Source organism: Oryx dammah, unplaced genomic scaffold (genome assembly GCF_014754425.2).
Source record: "Oryx dammah isolate SB20612 unplaced genomic scaffold, SCBI_Odam_1.1 HiC_scaffold_16, whole genome shotgun sequence".
In the NCBI taxonomy this organism is placed as follows: Eukaryota; Metazoa; Chordata; class Mammalia; order Artiodactyla; family Bovidae; genus Oryx; species Oryx dammah.
In genome coordinates, this window is record NW_024070200.1 from 38268981 (window position 1) to 38293668 (window position 24688).

Here is a 24688-nt window from a genome sequence, read left to right on the forward strand (position 1 = left end):
AAACTGCTGCTTGGAGAATTCTATTAGATACGTCTTAGCACTTAGAACTGAAAGGGACCAAGTTTCACAGACGAGAGCTCATAGCCTTAAGAATTTAAGTCACGTATACCATAATTACAGAGGTGGGATCTAAACTTCCTGATTCTGTGTGCTTTCTACTATATCACAGCACCAAAATACACAGCTCATCTGATAAATAAAACTATTTAATTATTTTTCTAATTAAAAATAAAAGTTCCCCTAGTTTTCACATATCCCCTTAGTTACTCATCCATCAGATCCTTTACAGGCAGATAAGAGTTATGCCAGATCCCAGCCCTAACCACAGCCCCAGTTTCCACTTTGGTGATGGTAGCTTCTCCCAACTGCTGAGAAAAATAACCATCTTAACCCTTGCAATGACGTACCTGTTCCTGATATTTCTACTTGTAGCCAAAATGCAGTAATGTACATGGACAGGCGATGACTGGTGGTGGTCTCTTACCTACAGACACGAGAGAGGTTATGTTGTCTCCTTTAGTACGACACACAGAGGCTGTTGGAAATCCAGCCGCTCTCAGAAACATGATGATATGAGTCTGCACTTCAATCAGGTCTGGAGTTTTGCTAGATTCAGTGTTGCTTATTTTGAGGACATATTCATTTGGGCCATCTGTAGTGACTTTGGTTCTTGCAATGCATACATGGAAGTTTTGGTCATCATAGCTAGGAAGTGGCTGGATCTTGGAAACTTTTAACCCAAACACTGATTCCACTAATGCAGAGGCTTGTACCTCACTGAAAGAGGGCTTGGTGAGAGCCTGTGATTGCTGATCACCTCCACTTGACATTATTTCTAAGGAAACAAACAAACAGACAAACTGGAAAGGGGACTTATATTGAATATACTTACTTACAAGAGTTTTCTTAGATAGACCAATGTTTCCCAATACTGATTCAGTACTTCTCTTGATCGTGAATTTTCACTCATAAAGGTAAAAAAATAAAATCAGTAAGTGAGATTTAAAAAGTAGATTAAAAGCATAGTCCCTGCATACTTATGTAATAACTTTGTTCTTTAATTTCCAAGAGGCATGGTAGGCCAGCTGGTCCTGATGTCATCTACTTTATGTCTATTTCTCTAAGATTCCAGGCTTTCTATTAAAGGTAAAGAGAGTCTTTTTAATTTGTTGTTTTAGTTATTTATTATCTAGTGTTTGAGGATTCATATTTTAACATACCATAGATTGGTAAATGATATTTATTTTGATTACAAATAGCCCTAACTTACAAATAGCTTAAATCACTGTGACTGTTGGATATTCTGGAAGGAAATCTCAATTCTAAAACAAGTTTTCACAAGCTCAAAACCATAATGTAAAAAATATATATATCCTTTAAATGTAAAATTAGGTAGTCAAGGGTGACATTTGGTAAGGGCAGGCAACAGGTCAAGCAAGAAACTTGAACTGGTTAGGACTTTATCAGACATCTAATCTCATTACAATAAATCAATGGAATCAATTAACAGAATATTTATATTAATAAGCTAATACATCTTACAATAAACATGAAGAATTGTATCATTCTATATTCAGTATCCCACTTAATTTTCAGTACAAACTGGGAAGTAAATTTTCTCATACCTATTTATAGATTAGAAACCCAAAACTTGGGAAAATTGAGTAACTTGCCCCAGCTTGCACAGGTAGTAAACTGTAAAGCTCAAATTCAAATCAGATTTGTCTGACTCCACTGTTCATGCCTTTTCTCTTATAGTGACTGTGGTTTATTTAAATAATTTATTCTTCATATTTCTTTGTATAAACATGAAATTTTCCATTTTTGAATTTAAAAACCTAAAAAAAAAAACACAAATAGATTTTTTTAAAAAGTAGTAACTAAAAGTCCTTGTATCATAAATAATGTCTAAACTCACTTCACAAGCAAAATGTATGATTCCAGGCACAGAATGCACACTGGGGAAGCACCTTGGTATCATCGGTTTCTCCACCCCTCCCAGCAATATCAACTTTATTTAAAGGAGGAATGTAGGTCCTAGGAGGACGTGTCTGGCCCAAAGTTTTCTTAAGTATGTCCTTTGGGTTTGACCCTTTATTACCATCACTTTGGGTTTAAAATGTAAATTCAAATACGGTGATCTTACTTTTCTGTGTTACAAGTATCATCATCTAGCTTATTGTGCATACTTCAAAGGGTGGGCTGATGTGTGAAGCATTCCCGAGAAGCCCTGAGGGAGATAGGAAATGCAATTAGAGGGCTCTGAAGTTAGCTCACTGTCACAGATATCCTAAACAATGAAAAACTTAAAAGGTGCTCAAAACAAGTTACAAGGCAGTAACTGATAAACTAATAAAATGCCAAAGAAAACACTGAATTAAGTATAAACTTGATGAAGTGACTGAGTTTGCCTTGAATTGTGAAGAATAAATTTTCTGGGACTTCCCTAATGGTCCAGAGGTTAAGAATCTGTCTTGCAATGCAAGGGACGTGGGTTCTATCCCTGGTGGGGAATCTACTAATAAGATCCTACATGTTATGGAGCAACAAAGCCCATGCACCATAACTAGTGAGCCCACACATGTCAGAGCCTATGCACTGCAACTAAGACTAAGACCCAAGGCAGCCAAATAAATAAATACTGAATTTATTTTTCTACTGCTAAGCAGAACAGGGGCTTAAAAATTAAGATTGCTTACAGAAAGTAAAGGCGCATCTGAGTTTATGACCTATGAAATTAATATCTGCCAAAACTATGACAGAAATTCAGAGGAGAAACTACTACAGCCTAATGATATTCTTGAGAAGATGGATTTGAATTGAGCTATAAATATGAATTGGATAAACAGGATAGGGGAGACTGTTTTCTTCCCCTTGATAATGCCACTCTCTGCTACACGTATTTTGCATATTTCCTGAGTGTGTGTGTGTATATATATAATACTCACCATATATATATATATATATATATATACATATACACATACACACACTCACCGTATATATGGTTTAGTCACTATGTCATGTCCAATTCTTCAACCCCATGGACTGTAGCCCACCATGCTCCTCTGTCCATGGAATTTTTCAGGCAAGAATACTGGAGTGATTTGCCATTTTCTTCTCCAGGGAATCTTCCCAACCCAGGAATCAAACCTGGGTCTCCTGCATTGTAGGCAGATTCTTTACACACTGAGCTACCAGGAAAGCCCATATGTATATGGAAGGCAATGTTAGGCTTCTAAATATCCTTTAGGAACCAAATATTTAAGATCCTTGCAATTTCACTTCCCCCTTTGCCAAAATAGTTTTATTCCAATCCTTCCTTCATACTAAATTGTAAATAATTAACAACATCTTGGGGATGGGTTGCATTTGGGGCTACATGTGATTTCTGCTCAAAGGATGTAGTGTTATATAAAAAGAATCTCATGAACAGTTAGTGCTTGTTGACAGAAATCAGCACAGCTGTTGCTTCTGGCAAGAAGGTGGCAGGAGGGAACTTTCTGGGAGGAAAACGTTCTATATCTTGACTAGGCTTTGGTTACATGGGTGTAAACATTTGTCAAAACTTAGCTTAAAACTTAAGTCAGCATAAGATCTGTGAATTTTACTGAATGTAAATTTTACTTTAAAAAAAAAAAAGAAAAGCTTTGTGAGAGACTGGCTAGGACAGGTGGTATGGGTGGGGTCTTAGGACTTCCTTTCATGCGTTGCTGCTGCTGCTGCTGCTGCTAAGTCACTTCAGTTGTGTCCGACCCTGTGCGACCCCATAGACGGCAGCCCACCAGGCTCCCCCATCCCTGGGATTCTCCAGGCAAGAATACTGGAGTGGGTTGCCGTTTCCTTCTCCAATGCATGAAAGTGAAAAGTGAAAGTGAAATTGCTCAGTCGTGTCCGACTCTTAGCGACCCCATGGACTGCAGCCTACCAGGCTCCTCCGTCCATGGGATTTTCCAGGCAAGAATACTGGAGTGGGTGCCATTGCCTTCTCCCACGTTAGAGCTCCCCAAATCAGACCGTATGCCTGTTAATGTCTAATCACTTCAGATCTATGACAGCCAAAGTCCAACTTAGTCCAGTGAGAGAAAGGGGATAAAATTCAGGGAGGTACACTAGGACTGTCCTATATGACCCCCTCTCTGAATCAGCTCCAAGGCAATAGCCTGATGACTTGTGATAAGATTATAAGCCCCAAACACCAGTCTCCTTCCCATCCCTCCTTCCCTGACCCTCTTAACCTAAGTGATTTCTCCTGCCTTTAAACTTGCATAGCTCCTGTGCTGCTGGTAGATTTCCACCACCTGTTATAGTTATTGCATTCTTGCCAGTCACTCCCCATATCTACTTTCTGACTAGGGCATATGTTTTCAGAAGCAAATTAAGTCATTCAGATTTTGTTTACTAAAGACACTGTGACAAAGCCTGAATGGAGTTTAAAACAATCTCTGCACCTGAAACTTCTGGGAACCAGTATGTCCTGTCACACTGCATATGGGTTTAAGGCTTTACATGGGATTTTAACATTCTTTCTGCAGATTTATAAACAGGTTTCAGGCCCATATTCAGAATGTAATATGAACTAAAGCTTTACATTCAAGACAAAATCCCAGAGTGATTTTTCAACACCTAAATCTTTAAAGATATCAGAATAATTTTGAATTCAATATGAATTAGAAATCCTTACAGTTGGAAGGACACTTAGAAGCAATTAGTGAAGGCCAATCTGCTTTCCAGTCTAGAAAACGTCCCTATAACATTCTTGAATGGCGTTTGTTAACCCTCTACTTAAAGCACTCTGTTTTCTACAGCAATGTTGGCAGCTCTAGCCATCAAAGACAGCCTGTGTAACAAAAAGTTGTGCTGGCTAAGTGTATTTTATCACATTAAAAAAACAGAATAAAATAGTTTCTATGCTGGGAGAGATAAGACATTTTATATGTAACCTCTGAAACTTTGCACTATTCACATCTCCTCTAACAGGGAGTTGGACTAGATTATCCCTACAAATTCCTTCTAGTGCTAACATTGTTTCTAAAGCTCTTTCTTTTTGAGCTTAAATTTAGTGTTTTTTTCTTTTGTATACAAATACTCCAAATATGGAACTAATGGCACAGATCAAGTCAGCACTTGTGCACCACCTGGGAAGCCCAAGTAAGTACATACGGAGAAAGAAATGTGTTGATCAGAGATGGCTGTCTTAACCAAATGTCTTTTGTATGGGTGGAGGGGGTGAGGAAGGGAACTCAAATCCTATAGGTAGTTGCACTGTATTTCCTGCCAACAGTGTTTTACTTGGCTTCTGAGAAAGTGCTCAGGAGGCAAATGTTTTCCAACTCCAGGGCTTATGCCAGAATCTCAAAACCTTTGTCCTACAACCTGGGGAACTGGACCTTAAACTCTGCACTTTGTGTAAGGTATAACCGGACAAGAAACAGAAATCATTCTTGATTCTTTCTTCTCCCTCACTCTCAAAGTTTTACAAAGTCTAGTAAATTCTACCTTAGCATGTCTTCCAAAGCTGCCCTTCTTGTCCTGTAATTCCTTCTGCTGTGTCCTTCCAAGGTTGGAGAGCAAGGATTATGTCCAGTAAATCTCCGTATCCCCAGCCCAGATTCTAGCCTAGATTCTTATTAACTATCAAGAGGAATTAATGACAGAAGAGTTACTTTCATTCCACAGGCTCATGAGGGCAGTTTACCCTCAAAGGGTTTCAGAAAACAAAGGTATGGAACTAGAGTTTGTAGTTGAAAAAGACAACAACAGTGGGTTTTCCTTCTGGATGAGAAGGAACAGGTGGTAGGAGAGCGGCTGCAAAGGGGTTGCTGATCCAAGTGACAGGAAAATAAGGGAGGAAGAGGGCACATTAGTCGGGTTCAGAGTGTTATTATGCTAGTGAGGTCCAGTGGAGCCCAGGAAATGGGGAACATCCGCTAGACACCTGGCCGGGAGTGCCAGGCGCCGCAGAGGTTGGACCAGATGGCTTCACAGGTGCCACACCCCAATTCTGGGATCGCAGCCCAGCCTTCTGGGTTGTAGGTGCGATCCAGAGAGGAAGGTGACTTGCGCATCACATGAACAGAGAGTCTGAGGTGGATTAGGGGCTGGAGGCGCTGGAGGGCCCGGAGGCTCACGACTCCTGGCCCCAGACTCTCAGCGAACCTCCTTGCTCTCCCGGCCGCCCCCTCCAGAGGGTTCTGGGGTTTGTCTCTGCTTTCCCCACCCAGCTCACCCGCAACGACCCGAGGTCCTGACGTGGATCCCGCTCTCGAGCAGCCGGGGTCCTGCGCTCCCGCTGGGAAGTCGCGCCCAACTTGTCGTGTCTGGATCCGCCCCTCCTCCGGGCGCGTGAGTCCTGACTTCTGATTGGCTCCTCGAGACTACCCCCCCGCCAATAAGCGGAGACTCTTGGAAGGCGAGGCTCCGCCAGGCCGATCGGGGCTATTCCCGCCCAGTCCCCGGGGCTGCAGAAGAGGCTGCGAATAGAGAAATTCAAAGATCAGGTTTTGGATGGATCTGCAATCCCGTCCCGCCTTCTCTCAGCGGTCATTCCAGTCAGAGCGCGGTTATCTCCCTACAAAACCGGACTTCTTCTTTCTGATTGGCTCTTAGAGATTCCGCCCCGCCCCTTGGTGGGTAACCATTTAGGAGGCTTTCAGCTCTTGAGTGGCATCTTGCAGTTCCTCCCAGTCCATGAAGCTGTGGAGGCGTCGTGGCCTGTTTCACTCGGGATTCTCTTTTTTGGATAGAATTCGCGTCCTCGATTTTCTTCCTTCCCTCCCTTCTGTTGGAAACACGTATGCCAGAGGCTTCGCAAGCGTGGCCGAGGTGGCCTCGAGCCCCTCCCAGTCCCCTAGAACTGCAAGAGGATTGAGGACTTGGGAGTTTGGCCTGGCAGCGTTCTGCACAGGACCTAGCTCTCCCGGGATGCAGTCAGTAATGTTAGAACGTAAAATTGTCTAAGTTACAGGATAGATCCACACGTTCCTTGTACTGATGGGGAAACTTAAGTCAAGAGGTCACAGAGCCTCAGCCAGACCCGGTCACCCAACTTCGAGTTTAAGCTTTTGTACGGTGCTGAGTTTTCTACTCTCGAGCCATTAAATTCAATATAATAGATGTAAAGGAAGTGTGAAGGCCCCTCTAACAGTTCCCCTCAGGGGGTTGCGATGACCACAGTTCAGGTCTGGTGTGATAAGTGATTCATTTACAATGAGAAAATGAATTGGTAATTGGGTCAGAATCCTGAATTGGGAGTCGATTCTCTCTTTGCAAGGAAGCGCAGAAACCACATGACCATCAGAACGCTGCCTCCGGATGAAAGTGTTAGTCACTCAATTGTGTAGGATTCTTTGCGACCCCACGGACTGTAGCCCACCAGGCTCCTCTGTCCATAGAATTCTCCAGGCAAGAATACTGGAGTGGGTTGCCATTCCCTTCTCCAAGGATCTTCCCAAACCTGGGATTGAAGCCAGGTCTCCGCATTGCAGGTAGATTCTTTTCCGTTTAAAGCCACCAGAGCAGCCCACCTTGGGAATCCTGGCATTAACAGCCAGGTTAGTTGCCTGATTACTTAATTGTCAAGGGCATCAGGCTCAGGTAGCCAGTTTCATATACGTCTGCAGCCAAGGAGAACCTCTCCGATAGGACAGAGCACTCTCTATTGGAGGAGAATTCTAGACATCACTCATTACTGCAACTCGGTCTGTTTTAATCCGTGCGCATCTCGCTCTCTCACAATGCCCAACCCCCAACCCCCTCAGGATATAGCACAGTCGGCATGTTTAGTCACCTTGATTGACTGATGTTTCCCAAACTTCCATCAATCACATATTGAGAGATCTCCTCTTTTCTGCCTTCAGATATGATTCTTATCTGCTTCAGTTCTAATTTCCAAGTACAGGGGCTTTTTTAAGCCCCAGGGTGTTATTCTTACTAAGTCGCTTTCCTTTAGGGTGTTAAAGATTTGATTTTGATTATCTGTAGCCAGAATTTGACTCCATTGGTCCTTTTAGGCATCTCTGTATGCTCTTTCCTCAGGCAGATTCTGAATTCTCTCCACCCTCTCACTATTCCGCCTCTATTAGTCCAGTTTTTTTTTTTTTTTACTTTTAATTGAAGGATAATTGCTTTACATATTGGCTTGATTTCTGCCTTACATTGGTATGAATTAGCCATAGGTGTATCTATTGTCCCCTCCCTCTTGAACCTTCCTTCACTCTTTCCCACCCCTCTAGGCTGTTACAGAGCCTCTCTCCATTCATCTCACCCTCTCCTTCCTCCCCACCACCCTTGTCCCTAAGTTTGTTGTCTGTGTCTGCATTTGCACTGCTGCCCTGCGAATAGGTTCATCAGTACCATCTTTCTAGATTCCATATATGAGTTAATAGACAGTATTTTTCTCTTTCTGACTTACTTCACTCTGTATCATAGGCTGTAGGTTCATCCACCTCATTAGAACTGACTCAAATGCATTCCTTTTTATGGCTTAGTATTCCAGTGTGTAAATATGTACCACAGCTTCTTTATCCATTCATCTGTCTATGGACACCTAGGCTGCCTCCATATCCTAGCTATTGTAAATAGTGCTGCAATGTCTGTTGTTTCTTTCTTGGGATTAAGAGATGGGAACGAAGATCAAATCTGCAAGGTATGGTGAGAATTGAAGAGACAGGACTCTAGATCCACGATTACTTCCTCTGTCAAGCATCTTTCCACTCACTGAACCTTTTTCAGAAATACATTTTGTCACTTGCCTTTTTCACTTTAAACAAGATTTCCTTGTCTTTAATAATAATATTCTTACACATGAATCTTTTGTCCTTTATGAGTCTTTAAGATACACTGCTCACTTATATCCTCTGGGAATAAGAGGATGAGAATTTCTAAGGCTCTTAATACATTTTTCAATAATGCCAAAATTGGATACCATGATAATGAATAAAGCTCCAATACATAGACAAAAAATGTGATTATCGCTGTTGTATTAACAATTTTTTTCCTGTTCCACCTGGCCACTAGGCCACTTAGGTAGTGGCTCTCAAAAAATTCAGTGAAAAAAACTGGAGTGAAACAAAATTAACAATGTACAGGGTGAGATTATAGATATGATTTTATATTACAAGATATCCTATAAAACAATAGCCCACCAGTTTTATGACACAACTATATACCAACATTGCCTAAAATGTTTAAAATCTAATGCCATCATGTGAACACAAAATTCAGACAACACAACTGTCAGTATACAAGCAAGTTTTGTGGGGATTAGACACATATCTGCTTCTGCAATAAATGTTCCATTTTTGAAGTATATAAAACACAAGCTTTATAATCTGATATTTCGGAAAACTTATGAGCTAAACTCACATCAAAACAAGCTGAAGTAAATTATTTTATAATTAAAAAAACTGGCATCAAGTGGAAACCATAAATTAACAAAGCACAACACTGGTGTTGCACTAGGCTTCCTTGAACGCTGGGTATTCAAACTACACCATGTGCCTGTCTTGGTACTGAGCAAACAAATTTCATAGGATACTGGAGTCCTTAGAAAACTAATAATGTACCAATTTTAATTTATGAATATCAAATTTTAACAAACTTTACTCATTTAGATTGCTGTTGAGGAAAAATTCTATCAAGAAAAGGCCCTTTCCTCCAATAATACACAACTTTGTCGCATGAGATGAATTCAGTCCTAAATGTTCACTTTAACATAAATTAACATTAAAAAAAGATCTATAGTATGAAGGTTATGTTCAGAGCAATTTGTGGAGGGTCTAACTTATTCATTAAATCTGTATTTTATATATAGTTGTACTAAAGCACTTTAACAGGCATAGACAAATTAGGGAGAACTAGAATCAGTAGGTATAAGCTACAAGGAGGTGAGTTCAGCTTGAAATAAAATTTAACCATCAAAACTCAGTCAGTGGGCTACCAAGTGCAGTAGACAGTCTCCCATCTCTTGAATGTTCAAGAAAGGACTGCCCAGTTACATGATGTTATTTGTACAAAGGATCCTGCTTTGGGTGAGAGATGTCTTTTCAACTCTAAAATGTGATTTTATGAATCGAAGTACCTATTAGAATGACCTCTTAATCAACTTCAACTTAATTGTTTCCTCAAGGCGATCCCTACTGCAAGCTTTATCTTGGCTTTCCTTCTCATTTACCAGTCATACTGGGAATAAGTCATGTCTGAACAGCTAGATAACATGTTTGAAGAGAAATTTCTGGATGGCATCCTATTTCTTAAGTTACAGTATTTTATTTTCAATTACCACAAAGCATTTTATAACAAGAGTCAAATATGTGATAATACAATTTTCTTTATTAAAAATAATTTACAGCATCAGTAACATATACACAATTGTCATCAACTCAACTTTGCCTCCAATATATTTCTATACAATACTTAACATTACTGAACTTAAAACTGTTATACTGTTTTGTTGGCTTTAAATAATAGACAATGATTTATCGTTACTTAAGTGAGATATATGGTTTCATAATGACATACTATGTGTAAAACTGATAAACATCGGCACTATCACACTTCAGGAAAAGTGTCACTAAAGAAGACTAAGTCCACCTCCTTCCCCTCTCTTTTAGTATTCCAAATCAAACTAACATAGGGTCGACATCCAGTATCTTAGCACTTTCTCCTAAACCTAAAGGCAAAAGAATGATGTCTTTTAATTCAACTATAGAAAAATGTTAGTCAAATAATTTCTCCTCATCCTGTCACTTAACACTGAGCAGGTGAATGCACACAACACTGCTTCCCTCGTTGTAAACAGCTAGAACTTTGACTCAGGTCTCAGCTGTGCTTTTTGCCGTTTAGTACCAATGAAGTTTGAATCCCAGTGAAAAACTGAGCACTTTGCTAAAGGGATTCTAATACCTCTCATTCAAATGTCCGCTTGGAGATACAATAGGAAATAACTATTATCTCAGAAACTTTTTAGGTATATTAATGGCAGTTCAGTGACTGGATGACACTTTCACCAATTAGCAAAACCAAAGGCATGAAATATCGCAATGGTATGTAGCAGAATGTTTCTTAAAATATGACAAAAATGCTGCTGTTGATAATGACCTTTGAAATTTTACTTTTAAGTTCATAGCACTAATTTGCTTCTTTCATGGACCTATTATATTTCTTCCCACAATATTTGTGTATTTTTTAAAAAACACAAAATTATCCAGATATAGTCAATAAAGGAGATATGAAAAACAATAAAAACCAACAGGCGCCACATTTCTGCAAACACAATTTGGCTGGAGGAAGAATCACAGGTGCACTCAGGGTCATACATCCACAACTCTCTTCCCCAATTGACAGCCATTGCTTATCAAGTTTTTTGGTTCACTGTATATCAACAAGAGATTTTAAGAGAACCTTGATATTTTTTCCTGAAATACAAGATCTGCTTGTACTTTTACTGGACTAGGTAGACTGGAAATGTAAATGCTTAATTCACCACTGTCTAGCTTTATTATCTCTTCATTTCCTGGATCTGCTGTTTATGGTGATGCCCAGGGCTCTGACCACAGGCTACACATTGTATTTCAGAATGGCTTAGAAATAATACAGATGTTTTCCCCACACACAATCTTGGATTATCATCTTCTCAAAAGCCTATAACTGATATTTTAACTTTAAACTTGTAAATTCTCCAACTTTAATTCATGTTTTCATGTAAATTAAAAACACATGCACTGACAAATACACAGCATAATAAAATATCAAGAACACAATATGACTTGAAAGTACCAAAGAAAATACTTATAAAAATTTTAAATAAAAGGGAAATCGTTTTACCAAACTCTAGTCCATCTAATTGTCTAAACACAGAATATTTTCAAAAGATTGTATGACTGATTATGTGCAAAGTTCTCAGTGGTCTTTACCCACTGGTTTGGTAGTTTCAGCATTTTAGCTTAAAACAATTTATTTTGTGCAATGTAAGCTAGTTCTGAATTGCAGTAACTTAACTAGGTCATATGATGATCTCCATGTGGGGGGGCGGGAATCACTACAATTAACCTTCTGCCTGCTAACTTTAACTTAACTTTTTTAAAAAAAGGTATAGGACTTTTGGAATTAATCATCCAACCTTTTCTTAAAAGTCACCAAACTTGTTAACAGAACATTTGATGTGGTAAACAAACATGCATATAGAGAAAATATGGTATTCAGACAGCAATAATTTAAGTGTTTTATCCTAACGGTCAGCAAAAGCATATATAATTAATAGTATCATGCATCCCAGGTGAAATAATGACTCAAAATGACAGGAAATTGATTTATATAATTAAGAAGAAACCAACATTTAAAAAATGTTTAGGGTTGAGCAACCATATAATTTAGGGTGGAAAATTTAAAAATCTAGACGAAATCATGTTAGTGTTTAACGATTAAATAAAGTTCTCCTTAGCAACTGTAGATGAGTGTGGAATTTTGGTTAATGATACCTAAAATATTAGGTTATAGAAGTTACAGTATCCCATAAAGTGAGCAAAGTAATCTAATCCAATTAATATAATGCCATCTGAGACCTGCCAGGGTCACAGGAGCAAATTACTGAAAAAAAAAAAAAAAAAAAAGGGCTGCATATGTGGTACATATTTTCACTGCTAATACATGGTGCTACACAATCAACTGTATTCTGTAACAGTCCATCTTCAGATGTGGAGGAAACCTCGGCTGGATTGGACAGAATGATTGTGTCTGGGGCAAGTTCTATCCTTGGACTGAGACTTAGGATAACCCTGGCTTATTTTACAAACTAAGAATGCCACTACATCCAGCTCAATTCTGGAAAGGAATGAACATATCTGAAAGTCCATTTATAAATCAGATTTCACCTTCCACAATTTTAGAATTATCTGGCTTCTTAAATTTCAATCCCCTACTCTTAAACCAACAAACAGTAGTATACAGTTTTATAGGTGCAAAACTAAACAAGAGACTTCAGGAAGGTTATTCATATAAGAATCTTCAACACAAATTCAAATTCTGCCTTTATTTACAAAATGGTCTGATAAAATATTCCCCCTTACTTATAGGCCTCTTCCACAACACACTTCACACATTGATTTTAGCAATGTTATTAGCACCATTCGTATATTATTTAAAATCAAGATTTCATTTCAGTCACTACGTTGATTCATAATCATTTACATCCATGGATGAGATAAGTGGGCATACTGGGACTATCTGCAGCTCCATGGTAAGGATTCCTGGGTCCAGCACAAAAGGCTTTGTTTGCAGTCACCAGTTACGAAAGGTATTCATGGTGAGTAGATACTATGAGAATTTTCGTGCCACAAAGTTTAATAATCCTCCATGTTTGTACAATGTTATCTCCACATCATTTTCAAACGAAGCAATCACGCTGAATACTTTTCCAGTGCTTGTCTTTAAACAAACAAAAACATCTCACATGAGTGGTAAAATCTTGTAATGTTACTTGGTGATTAAGACTATTTGTCTTCATATTCAATGACTATACTTATCACATATTCTGTCTGAGACACATTTCTCTTCCTTAAGAAAACAACTAAGATACCTAATTATAGGCCTCATAGCTAAGTAGGAAAACAAATATTTCATCCCTAATTCTAAAGAACAAGTACTGTTATCATTTAAAGTATTAAATCATTCAGATTTGACTTACTAGTTAGGGATGTTATACTAATTACTCATGTTCATTTAATTAAAAATCAAATATTCACTGCATATAATGTCTGCTACTCGTTTTCTTTTTTTCTTAGTTGTAAAGTCTGTGTTACTCTAACCATGAACACTCAGCTCTGGCTTCTAATTAAGTGGTGTGCATGCCTGGACTAAACATCACATTACCACAGAGAGCTGATAACAAGGAAGAGGAAGCTGGAACATGTAACTGGAAGTTCCTGTTTTCTTTTTTCTGGACTAAGTATATACATTTTCTACTTTTCCTCAGAGACCAACTATATTAACATAGGTTCAAGTACAAACAAAATAAAGCCTTCTTAAACTACAATTTGTTTACTAGCTGACATTAATATGTAATTTACAGACACTGTTTATTACTGAGTTTACAACCATCTAGTTAAACATATAGTACTGTACATGATCATATGTTTGAGAAATTTAGGTATACCTTTATATTTAATGTAACTCCAGGAGACAGTTCTTCAGGAAATGTTAAAGAAAATGTTTCTCTGCCAGAGAGGCCCAAGGAATCTGCACTTTCTCCTGGAAGGAACTGAAGTGGAGCTATGCCAATTCCAATCAAATGATCTTTGTGAATTTTTTCATAACTTTCAGCCAAAACAGCTTTCACACCCTGTAACAAACATGCATTTTATTTCCTCCATTCTACTACGCAATTTTGAAGGGGAAAAAACTCTACTTTTGGCTTTTCTGTGAAAGCTTCAAACCCACTACTCCATACGAAGGTCAATGTTATATCAAAGTATTTAAAGAAACCTTTCACAGATTACTTTCCTGTATCTCTAAGTAGCTCCTTAACTCTAACTGCCCCTCTGCCACTCCACGATTAAGTACCACCAGTGCCTACCACATACTAAGTGTTTTCTATAACTGGGGGCAGTTGCTTGAAACTCAAAAAGGGCTCAAGAGAATTTCTGTTTAATTATGGTAGATCTAACGTATGTGTTTATCAACACTCCCTCTTAAACTATCATTAAAATAAGGGAATAAAGAAGTATAAGCCCACAGCAACAAAGAGAACAGGATGTGCAAATTCTGTAAATATTTAGAAAACAGAGATCGGTGACTGACTTAGCAGAGAATGTTGAAACTACAGACTGACAAACTGAAATTAGAGTGATACCCAATCTAAGATTTGAGTCACTCTGCAACAAAGAACCTAGAAATGGCTTGAGACTCAGAGGCATAAGGTTCTCAGAATACTGGGATACTAGTGAGAAGTCTATAAAAAGAAGTAAGATCTCCAGCTCGGACCCCACTCAGAAGGAGTGGAGGTTATTCTCTGGAGAAAATAAGCTGAAGACTTGTGCATCTCTACTTTTTTCCATTATTATCCTCCTAAGGAGCCGTTTTTTTTTTAAGACATTTCCCTTCTCAACACATCTTTCTCCTAATTGCCCACCTCCCAAAATTTAATGTCACAAAGATACTGTGTATCTGTTTATGTACATATATGTGTGTGAACTTTACACATACAAGAGTAAGATTTTGTTTCACCCCTTGGGAGTGCACCACCCTGTAGAGCAGGGATGCTCTCGACTGAGGAGGAACACTAGGCTCACAGATAGGCCAGGTGAGAATATTATCAGACATGGGGCAGGAGTAAGTCTGTTTCTTCAGTGGGTCTCCTTCCATGAAGAAACTGCATGGCCTCAAGAGAAAATATTTACAGATACTGATATACAGGGCTCTCTCAATGAAAAAGGTAGCTTATAATTAGTAAGGCCCACTAACAAAACCCAGCCCACAATACCAGCTTGTAATCATTTTTTTAACATCTAACTGAATAGACAACCAAGGATCAACAACTATATGAGGAAAGGCTGAAATATTAAAAAAAAAAAAAGGGGGGGGGGAGGGCTAAGAAACTTCAGAAAAAGAGAACTTACAATTAATATTCATGATACAGGAGATACCATCTTTTTACTGAGCTTTGCCAATAGTGGTTTCCTGTTTTTTTTTTTTTTTTTTTTTTTTTTTTTTTACAAATTGAAGGTTTGTGGCAACTCTATGTCAATCAAGTCTACAGGTTCCATTTTTCCCAGAGCATCTGCTCACGTTTTGATAATTCTTATAATACTACAAATATTTTCATTATTATTTTATTGTTGTAGTGATCTGTGATAAGTGATCTCTGATGTTACCATATGACTTGCTGAAGGCTCAGATGCTGGTCAGCATTTATCATTAAAGTATTTTTAAATTAAAGAATGTACAATTTTTTGGATTCAATGCTGTTCCACACTTAACAGACCACAGTATAGTGTAAACATAATTTTTATATGCACTGGGAAACAGAAAAACTTGTGCAACTTGCTTTATTGTGATAACTGCTTTACTGCAATGGTTAAGAACCAAAACTGGACTATCTCTGAATTATGCTGGTACTTAAAATTATTATCTTACAAAGATGAAAAAATTAGGCTTATTCCTGCAACTCCTTAAGAGTATCTACATTTTAAGGCGGGAGAGGTTAAAGATTAAAAACAAATGACATTTGTATGATTACGATAGCTATGAAGGCGGTATCTTGACCAGCCTTTTTCACAAATACAACTGTAAAGAGAAACACAGATAAGGAATAGCAGAAAGCACATATCACACGACTATTCTCCCCAGAGGATCCCCTATTTGGCTCAACAAAGAAATGGTCTCAAGAGAGAGGTCTTTTAGCTGATACAGGGACCATCATCTTCTATTTGAAAACAAAAGTAAATCTTGGCTCACTATCTCTAAGTCTGTTAAACCTCCATGGAGCAAATCAGAGAAAATTAAATGAAAAAGGGGCAAGTAAAACTACCAATGAGTATAAATAATAATTATTATAAAGCAGTAATCTGAGACAGAATCTCCTTTCCCTCTATTGTATTTATTTTCACAAATAAGACTGATGTAGGTTTAATCAAATTCAGAGTACTAAAATGCAACCAGGGACTTCCTTGGTGGTTCAGTGCTTAAGAATCCACCTGCTAATGCAGGGGACACGGTTCAATCCTCGGTCTGGGAAGATTCCACATGCCAGTGGTCAACAAAGCCTGTGCACCACCAGTGCTGAGCCTACGCTCTCGAGTCCTCATGCTGCAACTACTTTAGCCCTAGAGTCTGTGCTCTGCAAAAAGAAAAGCCACCGCAATGAGAAGCCCACACACAGCAACTCGAGTACCCCCCAACTGCCACAACTAGAGAAAACCCACGCACAACAACTAAGACCCAGTGCAGCTAAAAATAAATAATAATAAAATACATAAATAAAATCTAAAAAATTTTAAAGCAACTAGTACAATGTATATAAGATCACCTAAAAAAAAACAACCTATAAATAAGATCCAAGTAGACATAAAAAGTCTAAATAAACAAAATAAACTTTGATAGAATGTTACTGACAAAAAGGAATATTTAAAACTCTTTGAACTTTAAGATAAAATTTAAGAAGCAATACCAGCAAGTATGGTCCTTTGGCAGCCCAATCTCTTGAATTTCCTGAACCATATTTCTTCCCTGCTAAAATAATCAGTGGGATACCTTCTTTCTGGTATAGCTCTGCAGCCTCAAATACATCCAGCTGTAGATTAAAACATACATAAAAATTTTAATACAAATTTTAATCTAGTTAGCAACTGCTTAAACACTCTGTATATATCCTTACCGTCTGTCCTGATGGAAAATGAATTGTTTTGGGAGCTGGTTTTCCAATAAACTTATTAAAAAGCTTGATATTTGCAAAAGTGCCTCTTGTCATTACAGCATCATTACCTCTTCGGGCTCCGTAAGAGTTGAATTCACGAGGGGTAAGGCTGCAAGAGTGTTAGTTTTTATTTCAGATGGAAAATAATCACATTATTTAACTGTAAAACATTTTTAAAAACCACTTTTTTTAATCAAGATATCACGTTTAAACTGGACATGTTTCAGTTTGTTTCTCTAAAAGATATGGACTTAAAAATACTACCTTGATACAAATAAACAAAACCTCTAAACTTCTTAGTATCAGCTAGCCAGTAAATATTCAAATCTCCCTGGTTTTCCTCTTTAGCTGTTGGTTTGCTCAAATCAGATCCAGGTATGTTTTATAAATTCATTCTGTTTTCTCAAGTCTTTTTTATAATCTGTATGTTCCTTCTCCCTCTTTGTCCCCTTATATACTTTATGTAAAGAAATTAGGTCACTTGTAGTACAGTTTCCTCTAGACTGCACTGACTACATCGCCACACTATCATTTCATGTTTTCCCTCCTGTATTTCTTGTTTACCAGATGTCAAATCTAGTGATCTGCTAAGAGTCAGGGTTTTTATTTTTGCAATGATGCTTTACAGATCTTACTTCCATTACTTCCATGATACCCACTTTTCTTTCTGAAATGCTACCAATGACTGATCATCATCATCTAGACTGCATCAGGGACTGCAAAATAATGATGTTGTGTTTCTATTATTCCTTCATTTTTTAAAGCTGGAAAACCTCTATAAAGACAAACTTTCCTTCATCAATGATTTGGTTATATTGAAATACATTCCATACAGAAAAGCCTTTATTGTTAAATAATGAGATGGTTCCTCATCATCTTCCAAAGGTAACTTGGTGTTTTTAATTTTTTTCTTCTAGTATCATTATGAACTCATGGATTTAAACATATTCATTATGTTTCAATCCACTCCAGTTATTCTTTATTGATGCTCAACATATCCCATCTTTGAGCAGTGACAGATTTCAAGTTGGGTCCTGAGACCTTTTGACAGAAAGCCTGATAGTTTTTGATAGCTCTCGCTCTTTCTTGGTTTAAGACACAGAATCATCTTGTACATTTTCCAGTGCCAAATCTGGAATCAACCATTTCTCCAAGAAGAACTGGTTGCTTGTACTAAGAATTGGTATTTAGACAGCATAATCTGTGTGCTGTGATGTTCTTTGCTACTGGATTGGTCACTATATAAATGAACTTTTAAGGACAAGAGAAAACTAGGCACAAGCATCTCGGCAACCAACAAGCAACTTCCACCTATCTTTAATTTGCTCTTTTATGTTAAGACAACAACTGTTCTTCTAATTTAAATATCTTACCTCAGGATGTGCATTTAAACATTGGTGGTGGGGGGTTTGAGTGTCTTTTAAAAATAAAAATTCAAACTGACGACTACTGTATTAACTATGCTAAGAAATCCATATCAGAAATTACAAAAAATATAAAAATTGTTTATTTGAGAGACTTTTTTTGGGGGGGTGGGGGGAGATGGAATCTATATCACAATTATGACCCAGATGGAAATTACAACCTATTAAAAAATATTTGGGAGAAAGAAAACTTTTATTTCTCACCATATAAGAAGCCATATGTAAAACAATCTGATTTGTTTTCACTAAATGACACCAGAGTTGCTATTAGCAATTTCTACCAAAAAGTGTTTTAATTCACACCAAACTACAATTAACTAGAAATTCAAACACAGATTTCACAATAGGACTAATGAGATTATAATAAGAGCTATGCAGTATTACATGTCAAACCAAGCTGTCAAATGTAGCACTGATTTTTATTAAGATATTTTCAATGAAAATTGTCATTTGCATAGCTTAAACATCAAAAAGCTAATTAGGCAGTGGTACTGCAAGTTCTACCTTTACCAAAATTTTATCTCTGGTGTCAAAATAATTCTCTGAAGAGGGAGCAACTCTTATGTTATTAACCATGTAGAAATGAAACAAAATCTTTCTAGTTTGGGATTTATATATCCTATGTAAATGATTTTTACATTCATATTTATTATTCTTGTGAAGTTTTTCGGCTCAAGAAGATCAAGTCTAGCCTATGCATGTATATTTTTATAATCCCCAATACACATTTAAACTGTGCAGTCCAACAATGGAAGATGGTTAGAACCATCAGGCTTTATTTGATAGGTGAAACCAATTAGACTTTTCAACAAAGTAGCACTGAAAAAGAAAAATCTTGTTTCCAATAATTTGTTTACTTGAGGACAAGGGCTCGATTTAAGATAGGAACTTCAATTTCTAAAGTTATAAGCAAAAGCAAGCACAACAGGTATCCCAGTTATTGCTTAGGTCAAATACACTGATAATCAGATACCCATGATAGCATGTAATTTTCTGGATAAAGGAACATGACCCAGTAAAAGTCTCTTAATTAATAAGGAAGATAAAACAAAAACAGTCTACAACTATATACACATACCCTCTGTTTGTCAAATACTTAGCAGCAGCACTACTCCTAGCGATGCTTCCAGCAGGTGATATATGATCTGTTGTGACAGAGTCTCCCAGGTATAATAAGACATGGGCATTTTCAATAGGCTGGAGTGCAACTGGCTCTTTGGTCTAAAAGGTAAAAAAATGTTGAAGGCGATTAACTCTTCATGAGGCTTTTCAACTTCCTAACAATTTTTTAAAGATTAAATAGTAAAGCAATACTTACAAGCTTATCAAAAAATGAAGGACATCTGATATAAGTAGATTTTAAATCCCATGGAAACAAAACTGAATCTGGTGCTTCTAAAGAATTCCACCGCTTATTTCCCATCTGTGAATATGGTTTTCGTTGATAAACCAAAAGAAAGATAAAATGGAGTCAGAAAATGAGGGTTATGAGAACGATCAAGAAAATTAAAACAGTACTTAAGCTAGAACGAAAAAAAGAAAACAGTCCTCATCCATTTGCAAAGAAAGCCAAGATGGTGCATTCTATAAAATTATGACATCTTTGGACAGAATGGATAAAATCTGCTCATCAAATGCCAGCAAATCAGATTTTGAGGAATACCCAAAGAAATAAATTTCAATACAAAGTGAATGTGAAAGACTCCACAGAACTCCAGAAAATCCAAAGAATTTAGAAAGATCTAAACATGTTGCTGAAGAGATTAAGTGTGTTTTGGGGTATACTTTCAATCTTTAAGAATATTATCACGGAGAAAAACTTCCTTTTTTCAAAATATTTGTCCTATATCACTGTATTATTAGTCCTGCCTTCACACTATATTCACAACTTCACCATTCATCACCTCCATTTGGTACCCGAAATGTTCCATGCTATTACCATTTTTTATTTTGGACTACTATATACAACAGGTTCTCCTGATTCTATCCTTCTCATCACCCAACCCTCCTGCCCCAAGACATTTTCAATTTCAAGACAGCAGTCTTTTTTGATTATGACACACCTGTTCCACACTTTCCAATGACTCCCCACGTCTCTTCAATCAGAGTACAAGACTAAATTTTAATAATGGCCTATAATTCCCTATGTAATCTGGACATCATTTCCTATCACCATCTTTCCTATTTCCTATGTTCTAATCACACTGCCTTCACTACAGTTCCCTCCCTAAGGCCTTTTACACTGGTCCCTCTATCTACCTGCTTAGTCTCATTCTTTGTTTAGATATATAACTAATTATTTACCTCTTAAAAACTTTGCTCCAATACCATGTTTTCAACTATCCTATATAAAACTGCAATCTACTTTCTGAATTTTACACAACTGGTTCTCTTTACCCTGCTCTTTAATTTTCTACAGCACTGATTACTTTCTAACATACTGTATCATTTACCTAATTATTCTGTCTACAGTTTACTACCTGCCTCTCCCCTTCAGAACTTTGTGTTTTCTTCACTGATATACTGCAAACAGCTAGAAGAGTGCCTGGCACATAGTAGGGGTTCAATAAACATTTGTTAACTGACTAAATATCATTTTTGCTCTCGTATTTATATCCTAAGTTCTTTTTAAAAAGTATGAACATATGTATTTGCTTGTAGATAAACAAAACATCTCTGAAACAATGCTTAAGAAACTGACATAAACTTGTTGCCTTTGAGGAGGTAAACCAGATGGCTAAGGAATGGGTGGGAGGGAGATTTCACTGTCTGCTTTTATTTCTTTTGAATTTTGAATCATGTGAATGGGAACAATAAACAGGGCAGTTTCTATGAAGTGTGTCCATGTTCAGGATGCCAAATATAAATGCTTTCTATACATTTCTAACTGGGAGAAGGCAATGGCACCCCACTCCAGCACTATTGCCTGGAAAATCCCACGGACGGAGGAGCCTGGTGGGCTGCGGTCCATGGGGTCACGACTGAGCAACTTCACTTTCACTTTCCACTTTGATGCACTGGAGAAGGAAATGGCAACCCACCCCAGTGTTCTTGCCTGGAGAATCCCAGGGATGGAGGAGCCTGGTGGGCTGCCATCTATGGGGTCGCACAGAGTTGGACACGACTGAAGTGACTTAGCAGCAGCATACATTTCTAATAAGTAAATAAAATCAATTCTGATACTCTCTCTTAGATATTAGAGATTTCAGATACAAAATGACCATCATTCATTAACTATTGTGTATTCAAAATAATATAATTTTAATTTTGATCCTATTCAGAAAGATGTGTAAAATAAACATACACTGCCACTTCACTACGGAGAAGGCAATGGCAACCCACTCAAGTACTCTTGCCTGGAGAATCCCACGGACGGAGGAGCCTGGAAGACTACAGTCCATGGGGTCACTAAGAGTCAGACACGACTGAGCGATTTCACTTTCACTTTTCATTTTCATGCACTGGAGAAGGAAATGGCAACCCACTCCAGTATTCTTGCCTGGAGAATCCCAGGGACAGAGGAGCCTGCTGGGCTGCCGTCTATGGGGTCGCACAGAGTCGGACACGACTGACATGACTTAGGAGCAGCAGCAGGCACTTCACTAAACTGTTTAAGAAACAAGTGAGTCTTACCTCTATCTTCTCTTTTAATGCTTTAAACATGGATAATACAACATGTTCTTCCTCTATCTGATGAACTTCTTCTCGACTAGGCCAAATATCATGCAGGTAAATGTTCTTTCCAGTAGGGTCAGTACCTGGTTAAAATTTTTTAATGTGAAATTCAGTATAAAAAGTAATTACATCAAAATGTTCACATCTTTTCAGACCTATAGAAACCAAGTATATTATTTAAAAGAGTGCTTCAGGCATAAGCACCTAAAAAAACTGATTACTTGTACATTTTATATTCTTCATATGAATCAAAAATTAATAATGCATGCATTGTGATAAGATTTCTTGAAATAGTTCAAAGAATGAATGGTCTAGGAAACATTTCAAAAATACAACTTTTTGGGAAAAAAGTATGTGCAGGGTATATATGCATACATACAATGGAAAACATACCTAAAGGCTCTGTCTGGAAATCTATATTCACTGTGCCTGCTATGGCATAAGCTACCACTAAGGGTGGAGAGGCAAGATAATTGGCACGAACACAATCACAAAGACGACCTTCAAAATTTTTATTTCCAGATAAAACCCCACAAGTAACCAAATCACCCTAAAAAAAAAAAAAAAAAACACACACACATAAATATATTCAAGAGATGGTACAAACTTGGATACTCACATATAAGCAATCTCAAAATATTATATTTCTGAGGAAAAGATAACCAAAAGTATATTTCTAATTATTAGGCACAGAACTATCAATCCTGTAAATAAACTAGGAAGGAATTAGTTCAAGGATCTAAAACTGATTTCAAAGAATCATTTTATGATTGATAGGTTACTTTTCTTAAGAGATGTAAAGACTATAGGAATATAAATACATCAATATGTATAGGCGATAATTTAATAGTGAAATATAGTTAAGGAAAACCACTTGGATGTCCTAGTAATCCACATAGCTTACCTGTTTTACTGCATTTAAAACTGCTTCTGATAAGGGTGCTGTATTTCCCACACATGTTGAACATCCATAGCCAATGATTTCAAATCTGCATTTCAAAAAGTAAAATGTGATTGGATAGAAAAATCACAACATTTTCTGCTAAAGAAAGGACCAGTCTTATCTTTCATTTCCATCACTGTAATAAGATTGTTGAAGAGAATATTAACAAAATATGAACCTTCATCAACGCGTTCATATTAGAGCTCCTGAATAATCAAATCAGACTCTCAGGCATGCTGTCCATACTGAATGCAAACTTCTGAAGAGATGATACTTAGGACTCGTCCTAGTTAGATCTGGTTAACTAAATCTGACACAGTACTTATCACACTACACAAGAAAACTCCTCAAATATTACCTGCTAGGAATATAACATGACCATTCAAAAAATGGATATTATACTTCCCTTCAAAGAGGTTTAACTGTCAAATATCAAGAGAATCTGGCTGCAAAAATGTGACCAAAGGACCCACAGAGGCACTGTAATTGGGTACTCTGATAGGAGTAATCTTCTAATTCTCAACCAACTAAACCCAAGAAAAGTCCCTGACAAAAATTCCACGATATTAGGTTGGCGCAAAAGTAACTGCAGTTTCAGACTGTGAATTTTAAATCATTACAACTAGGCTTAAACACATCTATTAAAATCAAAATAGGAACAATTATACCAACACATTTTTGCCTATGAGAAATAAGTTGGCTTATTCCTGCAGCGTAAAAATCCATGTTTCAGGATTTGACAAACTAGAAGCATTCTCCCTGTAATAAGTTGTCAAGATGTTTGAAGAAGTGGCAGTCAGTTGGCAAGAGGTCAGGTGAATATGGCTGATGAGGCAAAACTTCATAGCCCTATTGGCTCAACTTTTGAAGCATGTGGCAGGATGTTGTTGTGGAGAACTGGGCCTCTTCTGTTGACCAATGCCAGCTGCAGGCGCTGCAGTTTTCAGTACATCTTACTGATTTGCTGAGCATACTTCTCTGATGTAATGGTTTCACCAAGATTCAGCAAGCTGTAGTGGATCAGATGGGCAGCAGACCACCAGTGACCATGATCTTTTTTTTCAGTGTAAGTTTGGCTTTGGAAGGTGCTTTGGAGCTTCTTCTTGGTCCAACCACTGAGCTGGGTGTCACTGGCTATCGTATAAAATCTACTTTTCATTACAAGTCGTAATCCAATTGAGAAATGGTTCGCTGTTGTGTAGAATAAGAGCAGATGACCTTCAAAACGACAACATT

General features: G+C 37.6%; 2 protein-coding genes across 5 annotated transcripts in view; both read right to left on the reverse strand.

The window, feature by feature from the left end:
- HYKK (hydroxylysine kinase) overlaps nucleotides 1-6390 on the reverse strand; it is a 28922-nt gene extending 22532 nt beyond the window's left edge. The window contains exons 1-4 of one of the 4 annotated variants that reach the window (XM_040257329.1): nucleotides 6230-6389; nucleotides 5500-5634; nucleotides 2147-2230; nucleotides 485-835 (exon numbers count right to left, since the gene is read on the reverse strand). In XM_040257329.1, coding sequence (XP_040113263.1) covers nucleotides 485-835; nucleotides 2147-2171 — 376 coding nt within the window. In that variant the 5' untranslated portion in view covers nucleotides 2172-2230; nucleotides 5500-5634; nucleotides 6230-6389. Of the gene's footprint in view, nucleotides 1-484; nucleotides 836-2146; nucleotides 2231-2997; nucleotides 3762-5499; nucleotides 5635-6229 lie in introns of those variants that run through there. The other 3 variants (XM_040257328.1, XM_040257330.1, XM_040257331.1) reach the window with 3 other exon arrangements.
- Nucleotides 6391-10310: 3920 nt separating this feature from the next.
- IREB2 (iron responsive element binding protein 2) overlaps nucleotides 10311-24688 on the reverse strand; it is a 51517-nt gene continuing 37139 nt past the window's right edge. The window contains exons 14-22 of the mRNA XM_040257322.1: nucleotides 23414-23498; nucleotides 22903-23059; nucleotides 22468-22592; nucleotides 20153-20257; nucleotides 19913-20055; nucleotides 17372-17519; nucleotides 17165-17287; nucleotides 14153-14338; nucleotides 10311-13425 (exon numbers count right to left, since the gene is read on the reverse strand). Of these exons, the coding sequence (XP_040113256.1) occupies nucleotides 13315-13425; nucleotides 14153-14338; nucleotides 17165-17287; nucleotides 17372-17519; nucleotides 19913-20055; nucleotides 20153-20257; nucleotides 22468-22592; nucleotides 22903-23059; nucleotides 23414-23498 (1183 nt within the window). The 3' untranslated portion in view covers nucleotides 10311-13314. The remainder of the gene's footprint in view (nucleotides 13426-14152; nucleotides 14339-17164; nucleotides 17288-17371; nucleotides 17520-19912; nucleotides 20056-20152; nucleotides 20258-22467; nucleotides 22593-22902; nucleotides 23060-23413; nucleotides 23499-24688) is intronic.